We start from the raw sequence: 21,282 nt of genomic DNA on the forward strand, positions 1-21,282 counted from the left end.
ACTTTTCTTGTTTTATTTTCCTGGTCTGTTTAGTTATTAAAACATGTTGGAGCTATAATGTTTAACATATTAAAAAAGATAAGAGTTAAGAAAAATATCACTTCCAGCTCCTTTATTCTATGATGCGAAAGATGAGAGAAAAAAATCTGATAAGAATTTTATATTCTTACTTATAACAAAAATATTTCTACAATACAGTGAAAAACAACAATTAGTCGTCGTAAGCGAATGCGGCGACAGCATGGCAGCAGTGCAAGGTCTTCTCAAAAAGCACGAAGCTCTAGAGGCTGAATTGGCGGCGAGAGGAGAACGCGTGAGAGATCTCTCCGCTGAAGGAGAACAGTTACTTGCGGCCGGGAACCTGCACTCTGAGGCTTTGTCTCATAGATTGGAACAGTTGAAGGTATTATAGCGGAGATAAGGAGAATTTAATATTCTTTATTAAAATATATATTTATACACTATTTAGAATTAATATCATTATTATTATTATTTTTTCGGAATATTGTGATGTCTGAATAAAGAGGCTACTATTTTATATAAGACAAATATGTAACCTTCTAAATAGACTTTCCAGTAGTTACCCAAACACATTTGTTTAATAATATAATTACTTACCTTAAACAGGCTAAATTAGAAAAGCTAACAGCACTAGCCGCCCGTCGCAAGGCTGCCCTCGTAGACAACTCTGCCTACCTCCAACTCCTGTGGAAGGCTGACGTGGTAGAATCCTGGATCGCTGATAAGGAGACACATGTGCGTTCTGATGAGTTTGGACGCGATCTGTCCACTGTTCAGACTTTGCTGACAAAACAGGATACTTTTGATGCCGGTTAGAAGATTTTTTTATTTTTGTATGTAAGACTAGCGGCTCGCTCGCGGTTTCACCCGCGTGAACTATGTTATTATTAATTTATATCTCCGTGACTACGTCCTAGTGACGTCTATGCAAAATTTGAGACTCCTAGCATTTGTATTAACGAAGTTTCATACAAACTTTCGACCCCAAAAACAACCCCTTAGAAGTCGAATATTGCAAATTCCCGTCTTAGCGAGCACCTACGTCCTATAAGTAACTCCTATGCAAAATTTGAGATTCCTAGCACATGTAGTTTCTGAGATTTCGTGATGAGTGAGTGACCTTTCGATTTTTTATATATAGATAATCGTAATTTTAATGAATTATTTTACTAACTGGTAACAAGACACAGCGCGGCTTTGCAATATTTCGAAAATTCGGCGAAAGTGGGGGAAGGAGGTTCTCAATACAAGATTTTCTCTGTCCATTCTCTTCTTTGAGAGGCAAAACGTCAAAGTCAAAGTCAAAATATCTTTATTCCATAAAAATGCTTAACATTTACTTGGACATGTCATAAAAGTAGAAAAAAAAATGCAAAACAAAATAACCAAAAAAAAAATGTGCAATTTTGACTTGAAAAAAGCCCGTTGATATGGTTGAGCTCATGAGAATATAATTAACAATATTTGTTACAAATTACAATTACAATTAACAATTTCAACTTAGAAATAGAGCAACTCATTTCCAAACATCTTTATCGCGAACATAATCTTTAACAGAGTAATATGCTTTTTGGCAGAGCCTGTGCTTTACCACTTTTTTAAATTTGTTCAGTGATAAATTAACCACGTCGTTTCGAAGTTTGTTATAAAAGTGTATACTTTGACCTACGAATGAGTGAGACACTTTATGGAGCCTAGAGAAGGGCACAGCAAGCTTATTTTTATTTCTTAAATTATGTTGATGGAGGTCACTGTTTTTATTCAATTTATTAATATTTTTATGCACATATACTAAGTTGTCGTAAATATATTGGGAGTGTAGTGTGAGGATGTTAAAGTCTTTGAATTTATTCCTTAGTGACTCCCGTGGACCCATTTTATAGACTGCTCGCACAGCCCGTTTTTGGAGCACAAAAATGGTATCTATGTCAGCGGCACTGCCCCAAAGTAATAGGCCGTAAGACATAATGCTATGAAAATAGCTGAAGTATACTAAACGCGCAGTGAAACTTAAAAACTTATTTATGTTTATATTGTTATTCTAAACAAAAAAATATATTCAGGTCTGGCCGCATTCGAACACGAAGGCATACAAAACATCACCGCCCTCAAGGAGCAACTGGTAGCAGCCGGCCACGAACAGAGCGCGGCCATATCCCGCCGTCACGGTGACGTAATCGCGCGCTGGCAACGCCTGCTGGCCGACTCGGCGGCACGCAAGCAGCGGCTGCTGCAGCTTCAAGACCAGTTCAGGCAGATTGAGGAGCTGTATCTTACGTTTGCTAAGAAGGTAAAATATAATTAATTTATGTTTATGATGTGGAAAAAAAATATCTGTTTTGAGTTCCACCTCTTAACGTAGGATGCCTTGAATTTGGGCAGAACATGGGATAAGATGGGCAATGGACACCAGCCAAATATGAACAACTATTGTATTATGATTATTATTGTATTTTTTTTTCCATTTTAGGCATCCGCATTCAACTCTTGGTTCGAGAACGCTGAGGAAGATCTTACGGACCCTGTCCGTTGTAATTCTATTGAGGAAATTAGAGCTCTTCGCGATGCGCATGCGCAATTCCAGGTAAGATGTCGAATATATACAAAGTATATGGCTTAACACCGGTGTTGAGATTTGTGAATGGATTTTTTTTGTCTTTATTTTTATGTTATGATTTTATTAGATATGGTCTGGTAAGATGAAAATATAATTGAAAGAAAATAAAAGGCACTGACATAGATTAATGATAAAATTAAAATAATATTTTTATATTACCGTTATTAGAACACTAAGTTTTCTTTAGTTTATTGTGGGCTTTGACATTTAAATAAACATTAAAATATATATTAACTTCCAGGCTTCACTATCATCTGCTCAAAGCGACTTTGAGGCCCTAGCAGCATTAGATGCCCAGATCAAGTCGTTCAACGTCGGCGCTAACCCCTACACCTGGTTCACCATGGAGGCCTTGGAGGAGACATGGAGGAATCTGCGCAAGATTATAGGTAAGACTGAAAAATATAAGACCCTAATATTAATAGGTAATGGAATGACACAACATTTGACTGTTAACGTGATGATTGTCTGTTTGATTCTCATTTGAGGGAATGAAATATTTTGGTGGTGTTGATTTCCGCCACTCATCACGCAATGTCTCGAAAATTAGAAAACGGAGTTCTTACATTAGGAAGACTTAACGCTAGATTCTTTCGTGCCTATTCTTCAGTGCGTGATACAGAATGAAACTACAAAATGTATTAAAATGTCAATATTTTTTTCGTACAGCGGAACGCGATGTCGAGCTAACGAAGGAGGCTCAGCGTCAAGAGGAGAACGACAAGCTACGTAAGGAGTTCGCAAAGCACGCCAACGCCTTCCACCAATGGCTTACTGAGACACGGTATGTGTAGTTTATTCAATGTCTACTTCATATAGTTATATACCATATTACCTGAAGGAAACTACGTTGGGTGACATTAAGTTTCGCCACCCAACAGGCAATGGAGTTAAGTTATGGCGAATTTATATATCCGCATAGTAATTTATTTTTTACAAAAATTTTTGTAATTTATTTTGTTTTATTACTTATTTAGAAACATACTATTATTGATTTAAAAAATCCGTTATTTTGATTGCCACTGCGGATCTGAATTTAATGTAGTACAAAAATATAAAGCTAATAGTTTAAAAGTAAATTAAAAGGTTTTCAAAATTGTTCAATGTGAGATTATGTGCAGGTACCGGCTGCTAGGCTGGGACGGGTAAAGTACTTGGATGATGCGTGTAGTTTTACTAATATTTGTTCAAACGCTTTTTCAAGTGTGGCCTGAATTAAGTTAAAATATTTGTTCAGTTTCTAAATAGTTAGCAAAAAAATTGCCGGCCAAACTGCATAGCATTTATTGGTGTTTTTTGAGATTACTACAATTAAAAAAATAAAATTATTAATGATGTAAATATTAAAACTAATTACCTTTTGATTATATTATTTCTGTTTTGTTCTACTAATTTCATTTTCATACACCTTTTGACAAAAATCATTTACAGCATAGTACAGCCTTCATAGTTAAATATACAAACATGTATGATAATATACTGTATACAGTTTCTTTGGTGTTGTGATTTTTACTAATGTCATTTTATTATAAGTGTTGTGAAAATAAATATGATATTTGGGTTATTTATAAATAACATTCGTCGTTGTAATAATGAAATTAAAAGTAATAATTACAAATAAATATATTTAATAATAATTATTGTTTAAATGCAGTACGTCTATGATGGAGGGAACGGGCTCATTGGAGGCGCAATTGGCTACTCTGCGGCAACGCGCTACCGAAGTACGTGCGCGTCGAGCTGACTTGCGTCGTCTGGAAGAACTTGGTATGTTTTGTTTCTGTAAAATCCCGTTTTATTTTAACCAAAAAAACGTTTTATTATATATACATATGTAATATACACTGCTAAGATAGTAAAAACGACCAAAACGACGACGAAATGGTAAAGTTTTTACTACTCACGATTGTTATGTGTGATTCTTTGGCTTCAACCAATTGAATCTTTATAAAATTTGTTAAAGCCGGAGAAGTTGAAGAAGTGTTGAATTTTTTTAAAAATATATTTTTTTTATAAATAACCATATTTTTGTATACAGGTGCTGCCCTGGAAGAGCACCTGATCTTGGACAACCGCTACACAGAGCACAGCACAGTGGGTCTTGCACAGCAATGGGACCAGCTCGACCAGCTGTCCATGCGCATGCAGCACAATCTCGAACAACAGATACAAGCTAGAAACCATTCTGGTACATTAATTTTAAAAATTATTTTAAATCTTGAACTGCAACAGTTTTTATATAGGTTTCTGTTTAGTTGGTTTTCTTTTTCTGATGGCTGGTTCATTGATATGATTTTAGTTTGAGTTTGGGTGGGTTTTAAGGTTAACCTTTATAAATAATATAAACAGGAAAGCCTTATTTGATAACTCAAATCAAATTTTAAGCTGCAATGCTTTATTTTTTTCTCAAAAGAAATTACATTTCACTTAAAGAGAATACAGAGAGACATTAAACTTATAAATTGTTGCTAACTTTTAAATATATATATTAGAATTTTATTAAAGTACCAGTATTCTGTTACCACACGTCCCGTAATTTTAATATTTGGATTTGTTAGTCTATTTCTTTACGCACATATCGCAAGCTGCATTCTGTTAATATTTTTTACACTAATTTAAAAACAATATTTTCCCTTCCACAGGCGTAAGCGAAGATGCCCTCAAGGAGTTCTCCATGATGTTCAAGCACTTCGACAAGGACCGCTCCGGGCGTCTCAACCACCACGAGTTCAAGTCGTGCCTGCGCGCGCTCGGCTACGACCTACCCATGGTGGAGGAGGGACAACCTGATCCAGAGTTTGAAGCTATACTTAGTGAGTGATTGTGTTAAATTGAAATAAAAAAAAACTTCAACAGAACTGCCATTTGTGCTGGTGGTAGTTTATGATTAGAATTATTATTATAGAATTATTAGATTATTCCACGATTGAAAACGTGTCTGCCAGTCTATTTAAATAAGTAATAATTTGAATTTGATAATAATAATTAATATTGTTTAGATTTTCATTGATGTATGTCGACTCTTGTTTAATATTTTTATGTACCTACAGTAATAAATATGGATTATGTAGTGGAGAGGTCCTGGTGAAATAAATAGTCTGTTTTTGACATTTTCCTAATTTAAGAAACAAACTAGTTATTTTTTTTTTTTTATTTTAAATATCCTTTTAAATGAAAATCGAAATTACAACCATTGTACATATTAAACCTATCCACTGTGTTCATATTAAGAGGCTTCCTCGTCGACCTCTATACAAAATAATATATATTTTAAAAGTACTAAATGAATATTCTCCCAATCAGATGTAGTGGATCCCAACCGCGACGGACAAGTCTCTCTGCAAGAGTACATGGCGTTTATGATAAGTAAGGAGACGGAGAACGTGCATTCTTCTGAGGAGATTGAAAATGCATTCCGCGCCATCACCGCGCATCAAGACCGCGCTTATGTCACCAAGGATGAGCTTTACGCTGTAAGTTTTTTCCATATTGTTTTATTATCTAAAAAGTATTTCTTAGTTTTCGGATTGGCACATATAAATAGAGTTTGGAAAATGTCGGCGTTACTTCCGAAAACGCCAACACTTATTTTGAAGAAAACCCAAAAGACCTGATCTCAATTCTGTTACGTCCTAATTTATACAGCATTAAACTTTCGTTATGATTGAAGTAGTCATATAATTGAATTATACTAGGGGCGCGAACCGGATCTCAATTTTGACTCGTTGCGCTCGCAAAATCTCCGTAGAGTTCACTTGTTGAGCGAAGCAAGAAATGAATTTTCGAATTTTTTGAATTTATTTTCGCCTAAAACCATCGACGTGGTCATAACTATATAACCGTCTGGGAGCCTATTGGTGACAAAGAGTGTAAAAAGTTTACAGTGGATCGCTCTGCTGAAAACAATAGAGCTAATGATATTCTGCTCTTTACAGAACCTTACCAAGGAGATGGCGGATTATTGCGTGGCTCGTATGAAACCCTACGTCGATGCTAAGACAGAGCGTCCTATCCCCAACGCCCTCGACTACATCGACTTCACGCGCACGCTCTTCCAGAACTAAGCACGTTTACTCATTTTTACCCATATTATAACTTATTATGAAGCAAATGTCGTTTTTAATTTATCTTTTCACCTATGATGAGATGAGCTTGCAATACTCAATTCGCTTTCCTATTCCGATTTAGACTGATGTTTTTACGCATTTCTATGATGTAGTAATTATTAGAATCTGTTAGCTGTTGTGCTAGTTTGGAAGAACGCGCGAGGTTTCTTATATTTTAAGAATCATTCGTGTTTGTATCCAAACTGTATGTAGACTGTTTAAGGACTGTGCTTACCAGTTGGTAAGGGGACGCAGTGTGGGTATGGATTCATTTCCTCTGACTAGCAGAGGGATACGAAGCTCCCTTGATGGATATCTAATAAAACATACTTTAGTAAATGTCTAATTATTATAATCAATGGTTACAATTGTATTTCAGTATGAAGTTGCAGGCTAATTATTGTTAACATAACATTATTCATTTTGTCAAACTATTCACTACACTAAAATTATATTTATTTTTTGTATTCACATAAAATTCTAATAAACATATTTACTCCCTAATCAAGTGTATTTTTTGAAAATGTACATGTATGTGTACATAATATAAAATATACTATAAATATTTATAAATTAACATTAAATGAGCATCAACAGCAGTGGCGTAGCAAGAGGGGGCATCATGCCCCGGACGCCGCTCATAAGGGGGCGTCAAATAGTCCGCAAAAATATTTATACATACATATGAAATTATATTGTGTTCGCCTGGGGGCCGCTGTAACAGTATTTTGCCCCGGGCGCGAGTTAAACTCGCTACGCCACTGATCAACAGTTATTTACTTCACTTGACACTGCATCTTTTGGATACCGAAAAGATTACATTACATTAATAATAATTATTGACAATTGATTTTTTTTTACCTTTTCGAAGCGGAATAAAGTTGTCGCATATTAAATTGTTCAAAGATAAGTGAAGCAGGCACCTATGAATTATTATATACACAAGCATACAATGCTGTATTTCTATACTATACAATCCTCACCTATGAGTTAAGACTATGCTAGCATGTCCTTCTGTACATATTACGAAACATATAAAACCCCGTAGATATTAAAATTTCACAGCAGCTAAATAATTAATACATTTCTAATTCATGTTAAATCATTTTATAGCGTTTGTTTTAAAAAAATGTTTTAAACAACAGATGAAACTTAGTTTATTTACAAGTGAAATAAATAATAATGTAGCTAATACTATTGAACATACTAATTCCATTTACAATTCTTAATAAAATATCATATTTGTGCTCGCTGTAATAATTTAAATTCGTCTGGAGTGACATGTTGCCTCACTTTATCTAACAGATTTTGTGGTAACGAGGCTCTTACTGGCTGTAGATGTCTTACATTGAGTAGTTCCTGCACAGAGGGCCGCGACCGCGCATTGTAAGTCAGGCACCATTTTAGTGTAGTGATGAGCGACGATGGCACATCTGTGAGATAAATAGTTGTGCATTGTAAAATTATTCAATTACTTTATTTAGCTTCACGCTATATCCCGCATATACCCATATAATAAAACAGTAAAAATATTTTGTCTGTACATTTAATATTTTTGACTGAAATGGATAGAGGGACACTTAAAAAGAATAGAAAGCAAAAATATATTTTTTGAAATTGTTAGCTGTCTGTCTGTATGTATGATCACGCTAATCTTCGAAAGTACTGAACCGATTTACTTCAAACTTTCACCAATTGTTTGACCTCGACTTAACATCTAAAGTTTGTTTCATCAAAATCGGTTCATTAAAAAAAGTTATCAGCATTTAAATGAACTTAAGGCATGAGTGTCCCTGCAAATATAAAGCAATCCTTATCTACACTTATAATAAATCTGTATTTGTTTGTGATAAATCTGTATTTTTAACCGACTTTTAAAACAAGGAGGTTCTCAATTAAATATTTTCGATTCGATATTCAATTCATTTAATTATATTCAATTGGATTTGGGTATTTTTTGTAATATGCTAGTTATTTTACAAAGAATATTATAAATCCTTACCCAAACCAATAACATTACATTACAGGCTGTTTCTGAACGAGTAAATTAAATTAGTCATTGACATCAACACATTTGACTGTCACTCAACTCTATTTATTAAATGAATAATCATGTAGTTCAAGCAGGCGATGCCGCTGACAGGCCGCTAGTATGGAATAATATAAAATTTCATATAAAATATTTTTTTTAATAGTAAGTTCCGTTTTTGAATGCTAACTGACAACATCTTTTACTATTAAAATAATTATGTTATACGAAATACACAAAGAATTCATTGAAATCTTTAAAATCAGTCATAGTTTTTAAATTCGTGTTTTGTATAATCAAACTAATTTAATTACGGTAATATAGTCAGTATAACTCACGGTCAACTGGCGGATAGTTGATCTTGTGATTAGGGTCGAGGATAGCAGCCAACTTCGCCAAATTGGGAATATGTCCAAACGGCGTTTTTCCGTACACCATGCTATATAATATGCAACCTAATGACCACACGTCTGAGCGGAATGAAATCTAAAAACCAAACAAACATTTATATATTTACATAATTATTATCATTTATGTCAAATTTTCGAAGCCAGTGATCGCGCACTATGCGTACAAAGTATGATTGTAAACGTAAAGGGACTAGTTGTAGATAAATGTACATATATTTCCATTCCTTCGCTCTGGTACCAACGGCATTGAGTTCGTCTACTGAACATGCAATGCCTCGAAAAACTCGGTGGAAAATAAGAAAACAGAGTGTCTTAATACATGTCTTCACTAGTTGGAGAGGCACTTTAAGAAGAAGAATACATATTATGCATACATAATAAACATAATTCGTACAATACCTTAATATTATCACTGTTCCCATATCCTCCTGCACCTCCCATCAAGGCCTCGGGGCTAATATATGAGTAGGTCCCGGCTGCCTGAGCACGCACGACGCTTGTGGCGTCCCCGCTGATCGCTGATGCTATCCCGAAGTCTATCAGCTTCAGACGACCACAGACGAGAAGGAAATTGGCTGGTTTTAGATCTGCGTGAATTACACCTGTAGGAAAATAATTTTTATAAGATTTATTTACATTCAATATTTTGTAAGGCAAACGCGGCGTTGGTTTCCGCCACTCAACACGCAATGCCTTGAAAGTTCGGCGGAAAATGGGGAACGGATTGTCTTAACACTAGGTTCGTTCTGCCTACCCTGCTATTTAGATAGTGTAAAGCTGAAAAATAAAAATTGTATTTTAACCCTTTTGAAAATATTGGACTATAAGATATGTATATTATGGATGCTTAACATCAGTTAAAGTTATAACTAATAGTATAGTGCGATCAAGTATATGGCAATATATATAATATATATATTGCCGTACTTATATATAAAGAGTACTTGTATATAGCATAATTTTTTTCTATTATGAAACATATTTTAATAAAATAAAATTATAATTTTTTCAATAACATTTCTTTTATAAAATGTAATGTGTCTACTAAGTTGCATTATATTGTCTCATTTGCATTAGCATTGCATTAAATACATAAAATTTCTTTTCTTCTATATTTAATAGAGAGTCCAATGAAAAATCTGAGAAAGAATGAAAAAAAAAGAATAGGTAATAATTTTTCAACAAAAAACTTAATCATTATGAAGTGTCTAATTACAAGAAACAACACAAATTTACTAATAATGTATCCAAAAACATTAATGAAACTGATAGTTAGATATCTTTTTTGAAGTTCTGTAACAGAAAAAGAAAAAAAATCACTAATTACCATGAGAGTGTATATAATTTACAGCGTGAAGCATCTCCTCCCAGTAGTGCAACACAAGCGCAGGAGGGAGACCTGCGCCTCGAGCCCGCAGAAATGAAGACAAATCTGTTTCACCCACTTCTAGCACCATGCGAAGGAATTGGTTTCGTCTGTCATATTCACTGGAAAATATTACAATTTTTATAATAATTATAATTGTTTAAAACAATATTTCACATACGAGGATATTATGTATTTTTAATGCATAATGATAAAAAATAAAACAGAATATAAATATTAAATGTCAAAGTATAGAGGCCATTGTGGTACTGAGGTACAATGGTGCATTTGACTATACTGCGACAGTTGTGGGTGTGATTCAGCTTCACGCTGCATCCCACACACAGCAGGGTACACAGAGGGAACCTAGTGTCAAAACACTCTGTTCCTCGCTTTTCACCGAATTCGGGAGGCATTGACTGTTGAGTGGCGGAAATCAACGCCGCGTATAGGCACGAGACCAGGAAGAATTTCTTTTTTTTTTTATAAGTATAACTATTTGCAATCAGTATTTAATACTATAATCAAATGAGGTGTAGTAATATCATGACTTGTATAGGCCCTTATCCAATAACAAGGTCTCTTTTTTAGTACGAAACAAGTCTTTCGTCCAGTTTTAGAATGTTGGGTTTCTTCAGGCATTGGTATTGAGCTGGAACGAGCAGTTTTATGGCTAGCTTATTTGGATGAATAGACAAGCAAGACTTGTATCTAGAGCTTCGCTCTTACATGGTTTCTCCAGGTGAGTCGTCAGTGGAGATGTAGACCAAGGTATTTAACTGAGTCCACATGAGGAAGAGATTCTAAGGTTATTGTAGAACAATTTCCTTGCCGAAGGGAGAAAGTGATAAGCAAGGATTTTGATGTACTAGCTTCAATTCTCCAGTTTTTAAGCCAGTTCTCAACTTTCTTAATGTGTACTTGTAGTATTCTAGAAGCAACGTCAGGCTGTGAATGAGATGCTAAGATGGCAGTATCATCAGCAAAAGTTGCTGTGATGACATTGTCAGCACTAGGGAGATCTGCCATGTATAAAGTGTACAAAAATGGGCCCAGCACAGATCCTTGATGGACACCTGCTCTGCAGCAGTAGAAGTTAGAATGAGCGCTTTCTTCTTTAACTTGAAATATCCTGTCAGAAAGGTATGACCTGAGCAGCTCAAAATATGAATGAGGTAGTAAGGTTCTAATTTTGTAGAGTAAGCCCCTGTGCCGTACCCTATCAAACACCTGTTGTAGAAGCGAGGGAAGGATAAAATTAAATATTTATTTTCCTCAAGTGGGTCTCCTGCCTTATTTGACTTTGACTTTATAGTTTTCAATATAATTGTATTGTTAAAAAAAGTTAATTTGTATTGGTAATATAAGTTAATATTCAAAAGAAGTTTATTGATCTACATCATACAACTTACTAATCATATAGACGTACAACCCGATCAGAATTCTGCAGTTCTCTCAGCAACCTCACTTCATTAATATAACCTTGCGCCAGGTCCTGGTCCGTGGCTAGGTACACACACTTCACTGCATACTCACAGGATGTGCCTACTTCTAGAACCTTAAATAAGTTAACAATTAATTTTCTATAATCAAAAGTGTACTTTATATTTTATATTTAAGCTATTTTTTTTTTGATGATACTGACTGCTATATTTTACATGAAAAATAATAAAGTTATAAATATTGATGCTATGCAGGAGCACAAGTGTACACATATTTTTATATCTTCACTGTGGTGTTGAGGCAAAGCACAGCATTGAATATCTGGGATTCAGTGTGAAGCTGATTTTGGTAAAAATTGAGGCCATTGTTCAGCAGTGGAACTGTCTGAGGGTTAATGCATTGATTGAGGATTTGATATAACCTCTTGGAATTAATCATTCTCATTTCCATGTTTTGGTAAGTGGGTTGTTTAGTTCTAGCATGCAACATAGTATTAATGACTGTTTGGGTGGAAATTGGAGCAAGAAAAATTTGGATACTCAATTCTCTTTGTTTATTTTGCTATAAGCTGGATATAGTATAAAATAAAGAAGAATTAAAATAGCTTATAATCATCAAAAATGTTTTTCCAGAATATTGACTTATTTTAGTACACATACTAATATAATGCTATTTCAATTACCTTGTAAACTTCACTAGATCCTCCAGTGCCAAGTTTCTTAATGAACATATATTTTTTGTCTTTAATAGAAGTAGTTTTAAATAAAATTTTTGAATTATTACTCACTACACCTTGTGGGTATGAGGGTGTTGCTGCATAGGATGTAGGCATTGGTTTCTTATTCATAGGAGTTTCAGGGACAGGGACTTTTACAGGTGGTGTAGGTTCCATAATACAAGGTTGTTCCTCCTTTTGTGGATGTCGGAATAGTTCACAGCGCACTTTATCTCTATTCTGTATGACAGTTTGTTGTATGGCTTTTTTATTACTATGACTTTGTTTATGTGAAGAGCCTGCAGGAAATCTTCTTATACCAGATTTAATTTTTGGTGTGGCAGTTTTTTTATGAACACTAATAGGTATTTTCAGTTTGTCTGGTGTCTTTTTTGATGCAGAACTAATCTTATTTGGTTGAATTCTAACATTGTTATCTTGTGGCATTAGGTGATTGCGTTTCTTAATTTCTGAACTCGGGTAAACTAACGGAGTTTTTATGAATTTTTGCGCACTGTCCAATTTAGATGATCCATTATTTTCAACGTTCTCTTTGTTATGATTATTTGCATGCAGAGTTTTCTTTTCGCACTTAGCTGAATGGATAGCATCTTTAGTAATTTTATACTGTGATGTAGGCGATTTATTTCTTGTAATCTGTGATGGCGTCTTAGAAATTATTTCCTTAAACGAATCGTCACTTGCATCGGTGGAAAAACTAGTATCGGGAGTATCTTCGTCTCTTTGAAATGAATTCAAATTAGCTAGCAACGCCGACATAGGCATTGGTGCAAATTTGATGCTATTTGCCGTTGATTCGGAATTTGTGCTCATTATGTTTTAGTAATTAACAGATTTAATCCATTTAAATTGAGCTTAAGTAACGCATAAACAAACTTTTAATGATATTTTTATTTATCACTATATTTTTACTCGCTATAGCCGTTAAAACTTTGAAATAAAATGGCAGTTCACGTTGTTATGACAGTAAAAAGCACAGAACACATTTACTTGGTAAAAAGTATGGCAACAGAAATGTCAAAAGGCAAAGACTGTATAATAAAATGCGTTTTAATTTCTACTATATAGTTAAGTATAATAATAGTGTAATAATTATGAGCTATACTCGTCTCATTATACAAAAATAATGTTATGTATTGAATTAATTAGGATTATTTTTACATGAAAATAAAACTTTTATAAGTAAACACAAATAAATTAAGAAAATGTTATTAAATTTTGAAGAACCTATAAAATTTAATGTTAAGGTGGTCTGTTTAGTATTTGATCATGGTTGTTCTTTATTCAAACAACCTTTTGCACGCAAATGCAAAAAAAGACACTAGAGTAGAGTAAAAGAAGAAAGTAAACAAGAAAGAGATAAAATGTTAACGAGCAAGTTCCGGAAAAAAACAAAACATTCCTGACGAAAATTTAGTGATCACCGAGGTAGTTTACTAATTTGCCACACGTTTTACAGTGGTGAGCAGAAGTTATAACTTACAAGGACATGTAGGTATGTGATGACGCCGAAGTTTGATATTACGACGACGGAATGAATATATCGGAAGTTGAGAATGTCATATAGTCTGGCAAATATGTTATTTTTTTTTTTTTTTTTTTTTTTTCGCTTCTGGCAACCCCGGTGCTAACAGCTGATTCCGACTGAGAATTTTAATTTCATATAATTTAATTCAATTTGAAGCCCATTTCCACAATAATTGCTAAATTTAATTAAGCAAATAGTGTTACTTACGTAATTATAATAGTTTTTATGTTTTAATAGATTTTATTGTGAATTGTAAAGTGTTCTTTGTGTAAGTGACTGGTGGTATGCCGGCATAATATTTAAGTATATTTTACTGTAAGTACGCGTTTTTATCATTGTTTTTAATTATTAGGTGCTATAGAAACCATATAACGTTGATTTAATTGTGGTTTAATTGCGTAAATTAGTAGTTAAAGCTTAGTTTTCCGTCGTGCATAAACTACCCGTTATTTGCATATAATCCAAATCCTTAACGTTACTCAAAAAATACTTTACTCGAAATGATGACTCGCAGAGCACTATCTCGTCAGGAGGAGTCCAAACTCCAACTGACTTTACAAGAATTAAAAAACACTAAGGATTTGTGTGCCCAATTACAGTGTGAAAGGCAAGATAATGAAATAGAACTTTTACAATTATTAGACAATAACACTAGGCTTAAGAAAGAAATGACTGCTATACACATAGAATTAACAACAATTGTAAAGGAACGGGATACTCTCAAAGATTTAGTAGATAAGTTTGACCGGTGCAGCGATGAATATGAGCAGGCCCTTATTAGGATAACTACCTTGGAGCAGGAGCTGCAAGAGGCTCACACACTCATTACTAAGTTACAGGAGGATGCTCAGAATGCTACCGTGTCACATAATATTAGCTTGTATAATGAGTTAGTTGAGAGTGCCCCGCAGTTGGTTTCTCCTGTGTTGGACAGACATAGTCACTCAATTATTGATCTCACCAAGAATGACACATCATTATTCAATCTTAAAAAAGGATCAAGTCTGCCTCACTGCAGTAGAAACAAACTAAAAAAATACATAAAAATCAATAAGTTTATTGTCAAAACTAAAAAATTAATAAAACAACATAGTTATATGTCCAAGTGTGCAAAATTAAGTAAGGAGAAATTGGAACTATATGATGATTTAGAAATGTGCACAAAAAAACTAAATAAGTGTAGGTTAAATTATGAAGCTGATACACAAGCACTACAAAGTGAAATTAATTATTTAAAAGACTCCCTTGATATACTTAATAAAAAGTATGTCAATTCATTGAACGAAATACAAGAGTATTCCAAGGTGATGGACAATCTTATTACACTGTCCACAAATAACACTGAACGTTTTGATTCTTTAATCAACAATCACTCTTGTGATTGTGCCCGTTCATCACAGCAATCACCTGCAAGTATTCCGGTGTGTGTCCCCTTGACCAACCCCTTGTGTGACAGCCTTCATAATAATAGTAGTAGTAGGTTCAGGTTACAGCAGTCATTTCGTGCATCAATTCATGAACCTAGTTCATTAGTTAATGCACAAAACATAGTTTTATTTAGTGATGATATTGGAAGGAATATGGGTTCAATTTTGAATTCTTGTTTACCGGGACAGTCAGCTGTTAGTTTTTGTTATCCGTCAGCATCCTTTGAAGTTCTCATGCAGAGAAGTTTAAGTTATAAATTTAATAAGTGTGACAAACTTGTTATATTATCAAGTAATAGGGGAAATTTAAACAAAAAACAGTTAAATGAGTATTGTAAGTCATTATTAAACTTAGATATAAGTAAAATAATTTTGTTTACATTTCCTTATTGTAAAAATCAGCCAGAAGCGGAAAATAATTACAGATATAAGCTAAACTCTACTCTGCACGCAATAAGTACATATAATGACAAATTTCATTTAATTGACACTAACAAAATAGTTAGTAAAACTTTATTTTTGACTCAAAGTAAATATTATTTTGGTCATAGGTTTAAGAGACAGATAGCTTCTGTGCTATCCTATTATTTTGACTTATCAGCCAAGAACTTGGCTACTACTTCAACTGCTTCTATTGAGCAGACTGACATTCCAATTTATTCTGACATTATGTCTAATAATTTACACTCTGTTGACATTTCTCAACATTTAAATTAATTTCTCAGACAACAGAGGTAGCAACCTCTAGCTCTAATTTATTATTAAATATCCATTTGATCCAGCCAGCTTTACAATTAAATTACAATAATCACGCACATTGCACATCATCACAATATCCATGCAAAAATAATAATAAAAATGTTAATTCTATTAGATTAGTTCATCAGAACATCTGTTGCTTGACGGGGGGCAAGCAGCTAGAGCTGGAATTATTCATGAACTCGGAGGAAATTAGTATTTTGTGTATTACTGAACATTGGTTAAAGGTGAACCAGCTCATGTTTAATTTCAGAAACCACCGGGTAGGAAGCTCATTCTGCAGAATCAACACAATACACGGGGGGTCGCTTATAATATTAAACAAGAACCTTAAGTTCAAGGAACGGAAAGATATTGTGTCCCTTTCTGTAGAATGTTCTATCGAATTAGCGTGTGTTCAATTAGAGCAATTCATTGTTATATGTGTATACAGACCTCCCTCCGCCAATTTAAAATTATTTTTAGAAGTAATGGATGAGGCCTTAAGCAAACTTACCAAGTCGGGTAAGCCTTTGTTAGTGTGTGGGGACTTTAATGTTAATATTTTGGAAAGTTTTAGTCCCACCATTAATTTATTAAGTCTTTTTAAGTCACACAATTTACTTAATTTATTTATGGAGCCAACCAGAATAACTCCTACGACTAGTACTTGTATAGATAACATATTTACTGACATTATTCCATGCTACAAAAGCATTATTAATAAATTGGATTCTGACCACTCTGGTCAGCTAGTAGAATTCTATAGTAAGAAAAAACAGGTGGCTAAGAAAAGAATTGCTGTTGTACCTGTCACAGCTAGTCGTTTGGAACGTATGAGAGTTAGTTTACTAACTAATTTACTAGTTTTAGATATAACTTTACCTCCCAATTCTTTGTACAATTCTTTTTTTTACTCTTTTATTAATAAATTTCATTCAATATTTACTCCCAAAGAGATTACAATTACTGATAGTCCTATCTTTGGAGACTGGGCCACAGCAGGTATTTATAAGAGTAGGGAGACACTGTATATGTTATATTATGAAAAACAGTTTAATAGTGGTGAAGAGTTTAAAGAGTACTTAAAATCTTACTCTAAAATTTTCAAAAGAGTTTGCAAAATTGCTAAATCTTTATTTATTAAAACAAAAATCAGAAATAGTAATAATAAAATTGAAGCCACTTGGAAGGTTGTTAATGCCGAGACTGGGAGAACTAGGGTGAAAGATTCTAATTTTAAACTTAGTATTGACGGTCACATTGTTGATTCCGATTTGGAAGTGGCCATTGCATTTGAAAAGTTTTTCTCTACTTTCCCAGTCAGTCTAACAAACGATTTAGGTTCTTCCACCACTATTGCAGAATCGTTAATTAAAGACAATGTTCCCGAATTTTATAATGGTTTCGTTTTCCGTCATGTAAATTATTCAGACATTAGTGTAGCTTTCAAATCAATTAGTATGAAAAAGACAGCCGACTTGTGGGGTGTCTCAGTTAATATCATAAATTCTTTAATTGATATTTTGATTCCTGATTTAGTTACAATTTTTAATAGATGTATTGATTGTGGAGTGTTTCCTGATTTGATGAAATATAGTAAAATAACTCCATTGTTTAAATCAGGTAGTACGCAAGACCCCACAAATTTCAGACCGATTTCAGTACTACCTACGTTTAGTAAAATTTTTGAAAAGCTGATACTCAGTCAGCTTCTTACTTATTTTAATAAAAATAAATTACTGCACACAGGTCAATTTGGTTTCACTCGTGGAAGGTCAACATCTGATGCTGGGGTCAAATTATTAGAGAGTGTATTCGCGGCTTGGGAGGAGTCACGTGATGCCTTTGGGGTGTTTTGTGACTTATCCAAAGCATTTGATTGTGTGCAGCATAAAACTCTTATCAGGAAGCTACACCACTATGGTATAAGAGGCATTGCTTTGGATCTTCTCACTTCTTATTTAAGTGATAGGATTCAAAAGGTAAATGTCAACGGGAAACTATCACACGGGTCACCTGTAGCATTGGGGGTGCCACAAGGCTCTATTCTGGGTCCGTTTTTGTTCCTTTTGTACATTAATGACTTACCTCACCTTATGAGAGATATCTGTGAAATGGTGTTGTTTGCAGATGATACATCTTTAGTTTTTAAGGTTAATAGACAGCAATTGGAAATTGACGATGTAAACAATGCTCTTTCTAGGATATTGCACTGGTTTAGTGCCAATAACTTGCTTTTAAATAGTAGTAAAACTAAATGTATCAGGTTCTTTACTAAGAATGTTCAACAAGTAGAAACCAGGGTTTTGATGAACAATAAGGAACTTAAAGTAGTTAATGAAACTGTTTTCTTAGGTATAACATTAGATGCTAAGTTACAATGGGGTCCGCATATAGAAACTTTATCTGGTAGACTTAGTTCGGCAGCGTATGCTATCCGCAAGATTCGTCAACTGACCGATGTTGACACCGCGCGTTTAGTATACTTCAGCTATTTTCATAGCATTATGTCTTACGGCCTATTACTTTGGGGCAGTGCCGCTGACATAGATACCATTTTTGTGCTCCAAAAACGGGCTGTCCGAGCAGTCTATAAAATGGGTCCACGGGAGTCACTAAGGAATAAATTTAAAGACTTTAACATCCTCACACTACACTCCCAATATATTTACGACAACTTAGTATATGTGCATAAGAATATTAATAAATTTAATAAAAACAGTGACCTCCATCAATATAATTTAAGAAATAAAAATAAGCTTGCTGTGCCCTTCTCTAGGCTCCATAAAGTGTCTCACTCATTCGTAGGTCAAAGTATACACTTTTATAACAAACTTCCAAACGACGTGGTTAATTTATCACTGAACAAATTTAAAAAAGTGGTAAAGCACAGGCTCTGCCAAAAAGCTTATTACTCTGTTAAAGATTATGTTCGCGATAAAGATGTTTGGAAATGAGTTGCTCTATTTCTAAGTTAAAATTGTTAATTGTGATTTATAACAAATGTTGGCATTTAAAAAGAGTGGCCATGAGTTTCTTTGCCTGTATCTTCTCATGAGCTCAACCATTTGAACGGGCTTTTTTCAAGTCAAAATTGCACATTTTTTTTGGTTATTTTGTTTTCCATTTTTTTTTATCTTTTATGACATGTCCAAGTGAATGTTAAGCATTTTTATGGAATAAAGATATTTTGACTTTGACTTTGACTTTGACTTTGATTGATAATGGGAAGCACGCGCGGTAAATTGCGCAGTATACGTATGCGCAGAGAACGTTCGATCAGTGTTACCTGTTATGTTGTTTTACCTCACGCTTAGCAAATCACATTTACCTATATGACAATTAAAATATCTATCTGATCCTGTTTATGTTGTAGTAAATTATACAAAACAAAAATTTTATGAGGATATCTAAATATCGCAAAATAATCTGATCTTTTGAGGTACAAAAAATGAGAGTGCGGTATCCCTTTGCCATAGTTTGCCATTTGCGTCAGTGTGAGCGCTACGTCCTTACAGGAATTCGCACCCACACATCTTTAAAGGTACAATCGAGCTCACACTATATTGTTCAAACAAGAATATAATTAATTGTAAACAAAAATGCCTTTTACCGTTTTGATTATTTGCTTTATTATTTGTCAATTTTTATTTTTTACTTTCTTGCATGCATTAATTAACGTTTTAAATAAAACGGTAATAAAATTTTGATTTAATTTGGAGATATAATTTATTAACATAATTTATTTGTTAAGACCTCTATTTCCATTATTAAAAAAATTTTTTACTTACCCATAAGTTGATTTTGCATGTTGCCTAACGCCAAAATCTTGTATTTGTTTACATGTTTTATATATTAAATTTACTTTTTTTATTGAATTTGGATTGATAAGATTTGTATGTGGCCTCATTATAATAATTTAATTCATTTTTTATTTATTTTTTCAATTTACCATATCTTCATTTTGCATGTTGCTTTGGCGTTTTTTACTAATTTTTATAATATTACTAGATAAATATGCTCTACTACGCCATTCCGCATATATGATGCTATCATATGATATTATATTCATATTTCATAGTAATGAACTGATAGCGTTGCACTCGACTGTACCGTAGCCCGGTCACACCCCGCAACGATTCCCCGCGAGCCCTTACGGGGAATCGGTCCGGCGTGAGCAGGTGTCTATGTTCAGACTTCAAAATACGCTTTCTGCGCAATTTGCCGCGCGTGATTCCCATTATCAATAACATGTTTGCCAGACTATACGGGGATTAAAATGTGTTAGCGGCAACAGATGCAGTTACGGCCACGCTTCTCTATACTTAGTAAAATATTAACTAAAAGATTGAAGGGAGATTCGAAAGGCTGCTATGGCAGGTCTAGGAAGGCTGTAGACCTGAAAGAATCACGCTAAATTTTTGGCCCTAAACCGAGAAGTTTTTTGAGCATTTATAAAATACGAAAAGATGTGTTAATAGAGGTGTAAGATATTTTGGGAGACCGCCTCGGTACAATATAAGGGAACTCTTAATGTAAAGTCTGTTTATAGAGGTCACTAAGCCTGTGTGCAAAAAAGAAATGGCCCGAGCCAAAAATATTTAATTCCTCGAATGGGGATCGAACCAATTGGTTTACATTCACACCGTTGCCTTGCGGGCCCCGCGGGCCAAAAACCTATTTGCGGGCAACAATGACCCAATCGCGGCTTATCAATCTTGATATATTGGCTTTACTTTCTATGGACACCAGGTGCCAACCAAGGTAGCTACACCACTGTATTTTATACTATAAGAAAATAATTAAAAAAACAAAACCGACTGCATAAAACTAAAAAGGAAAAAAAACAAGCTCAATA

The 21,282-nt window shown here is 34.1% G+C and overlaps 2 protein-coding genes across 5 annotated transcripts in view; one reads left to right on the forward strand and one right to left on the reverse strand.

Annotated features, from left to right (window-relative positions):
- Positions 1 to 7,248, forward strand: part of alpha-Spec (alpha spectrin) — a 31,763-nt gene extending 24,515 nt beyond the window's left edge. For 2 of the 4 annotated variants that reach the window (XM_085193589.1, XM_085193591.1), the window contains 11 exons: positions 199 to 403; positions 628 to 832; positions 2,085 to 2,311; positions 2,492 to 2,605; positions 2,880 to 3,027; positions 3,308 to 3,422; positions 4,293 to 4,405; positions 4,677 to 4,826; positions 5,281 to 5,451; positions 5,942 to 6,111; positions 6,574 to 7,248. In XM_085193589.1, coding sequence (XP_085049715.1) covers positions 199 to 403; positions 628 to 832; positions 2,085 to 2,311; positions 2,492 to 2,605; positions 2,880 to 3,027; positions 3,308 to 3,422; positions 4,293 to 4,405; positions 4,677 to 4,826; positions 5,281 to 5,451; positions 5,942 to 6,111; positions 6,574 to 6,702 — 1,747 coding nt within the window. In that variant the 3' untranslated portion in view covers positions 6,703 to 7,248. Of the gene's footprint in view, positions 1 to 198; positions 404 to 627; positions 833 to 2,084; positions 2,312 to 2,491; positions 2,606 to 2,879; positions 3,028 to 3,307; positions 3,423 to 3,759; positions 3,784 to 4,292; positions 4,406 to 4,676; positions 4,827 to 5,280; positions 5,452 to 5,941; positions 6,112 to 6,573 lie in introns of all 4 variants that reach the window. The other 2 variants (XM_085193590.1, XM_085193588.1) reach the window with 2 other exon arrangements.
- Positions 7,075 to 13,730, reverse strand: Mps1 (dual specificity protein kinase monopolar spindle 1). The gene is made up of 6 exons (XM_085193592.1): positions 12,675 to 13,730; positions 11,962 to 12,107; positions 10,511 to 10,671; positions 9,583 to 9,785; positions 9,112 to 9,259; positions 7,075 to 8,177 (listed from the first exon to the last, which is right to left on the reverse strand). Exons 1-6 carry the CDS (start codon positions 13,539 to 13,541, stop codon positions 7,981 to 7,983), a joined length of 1,722 nt encoding a protein of 573 aa, XP_085049718.1. The 5' UTR covers positions 13,542 to 13,730; the 3' UTR covers positions 7,075 to 7,980.
- Positions 13,731 to 21,282: the final 7,552 nt, after the last annotated feature.

Source organism: Heliconius melpomene, chromosome 11, assembly GCF_056956725.1.
Source record: "Heliconius melpomene rosina isolate 202511_hmr_F chromosome 11, ASM5695672v1, whole genome shotgun sequence".
Classification (NCBI taxonomy): domain Eukaryota; kingdom Metazoa; phylum Arthropoda; class Insecta; order Lepidoptera; family Nymphalidae; genus Heliconius; species Heliconius melpomene.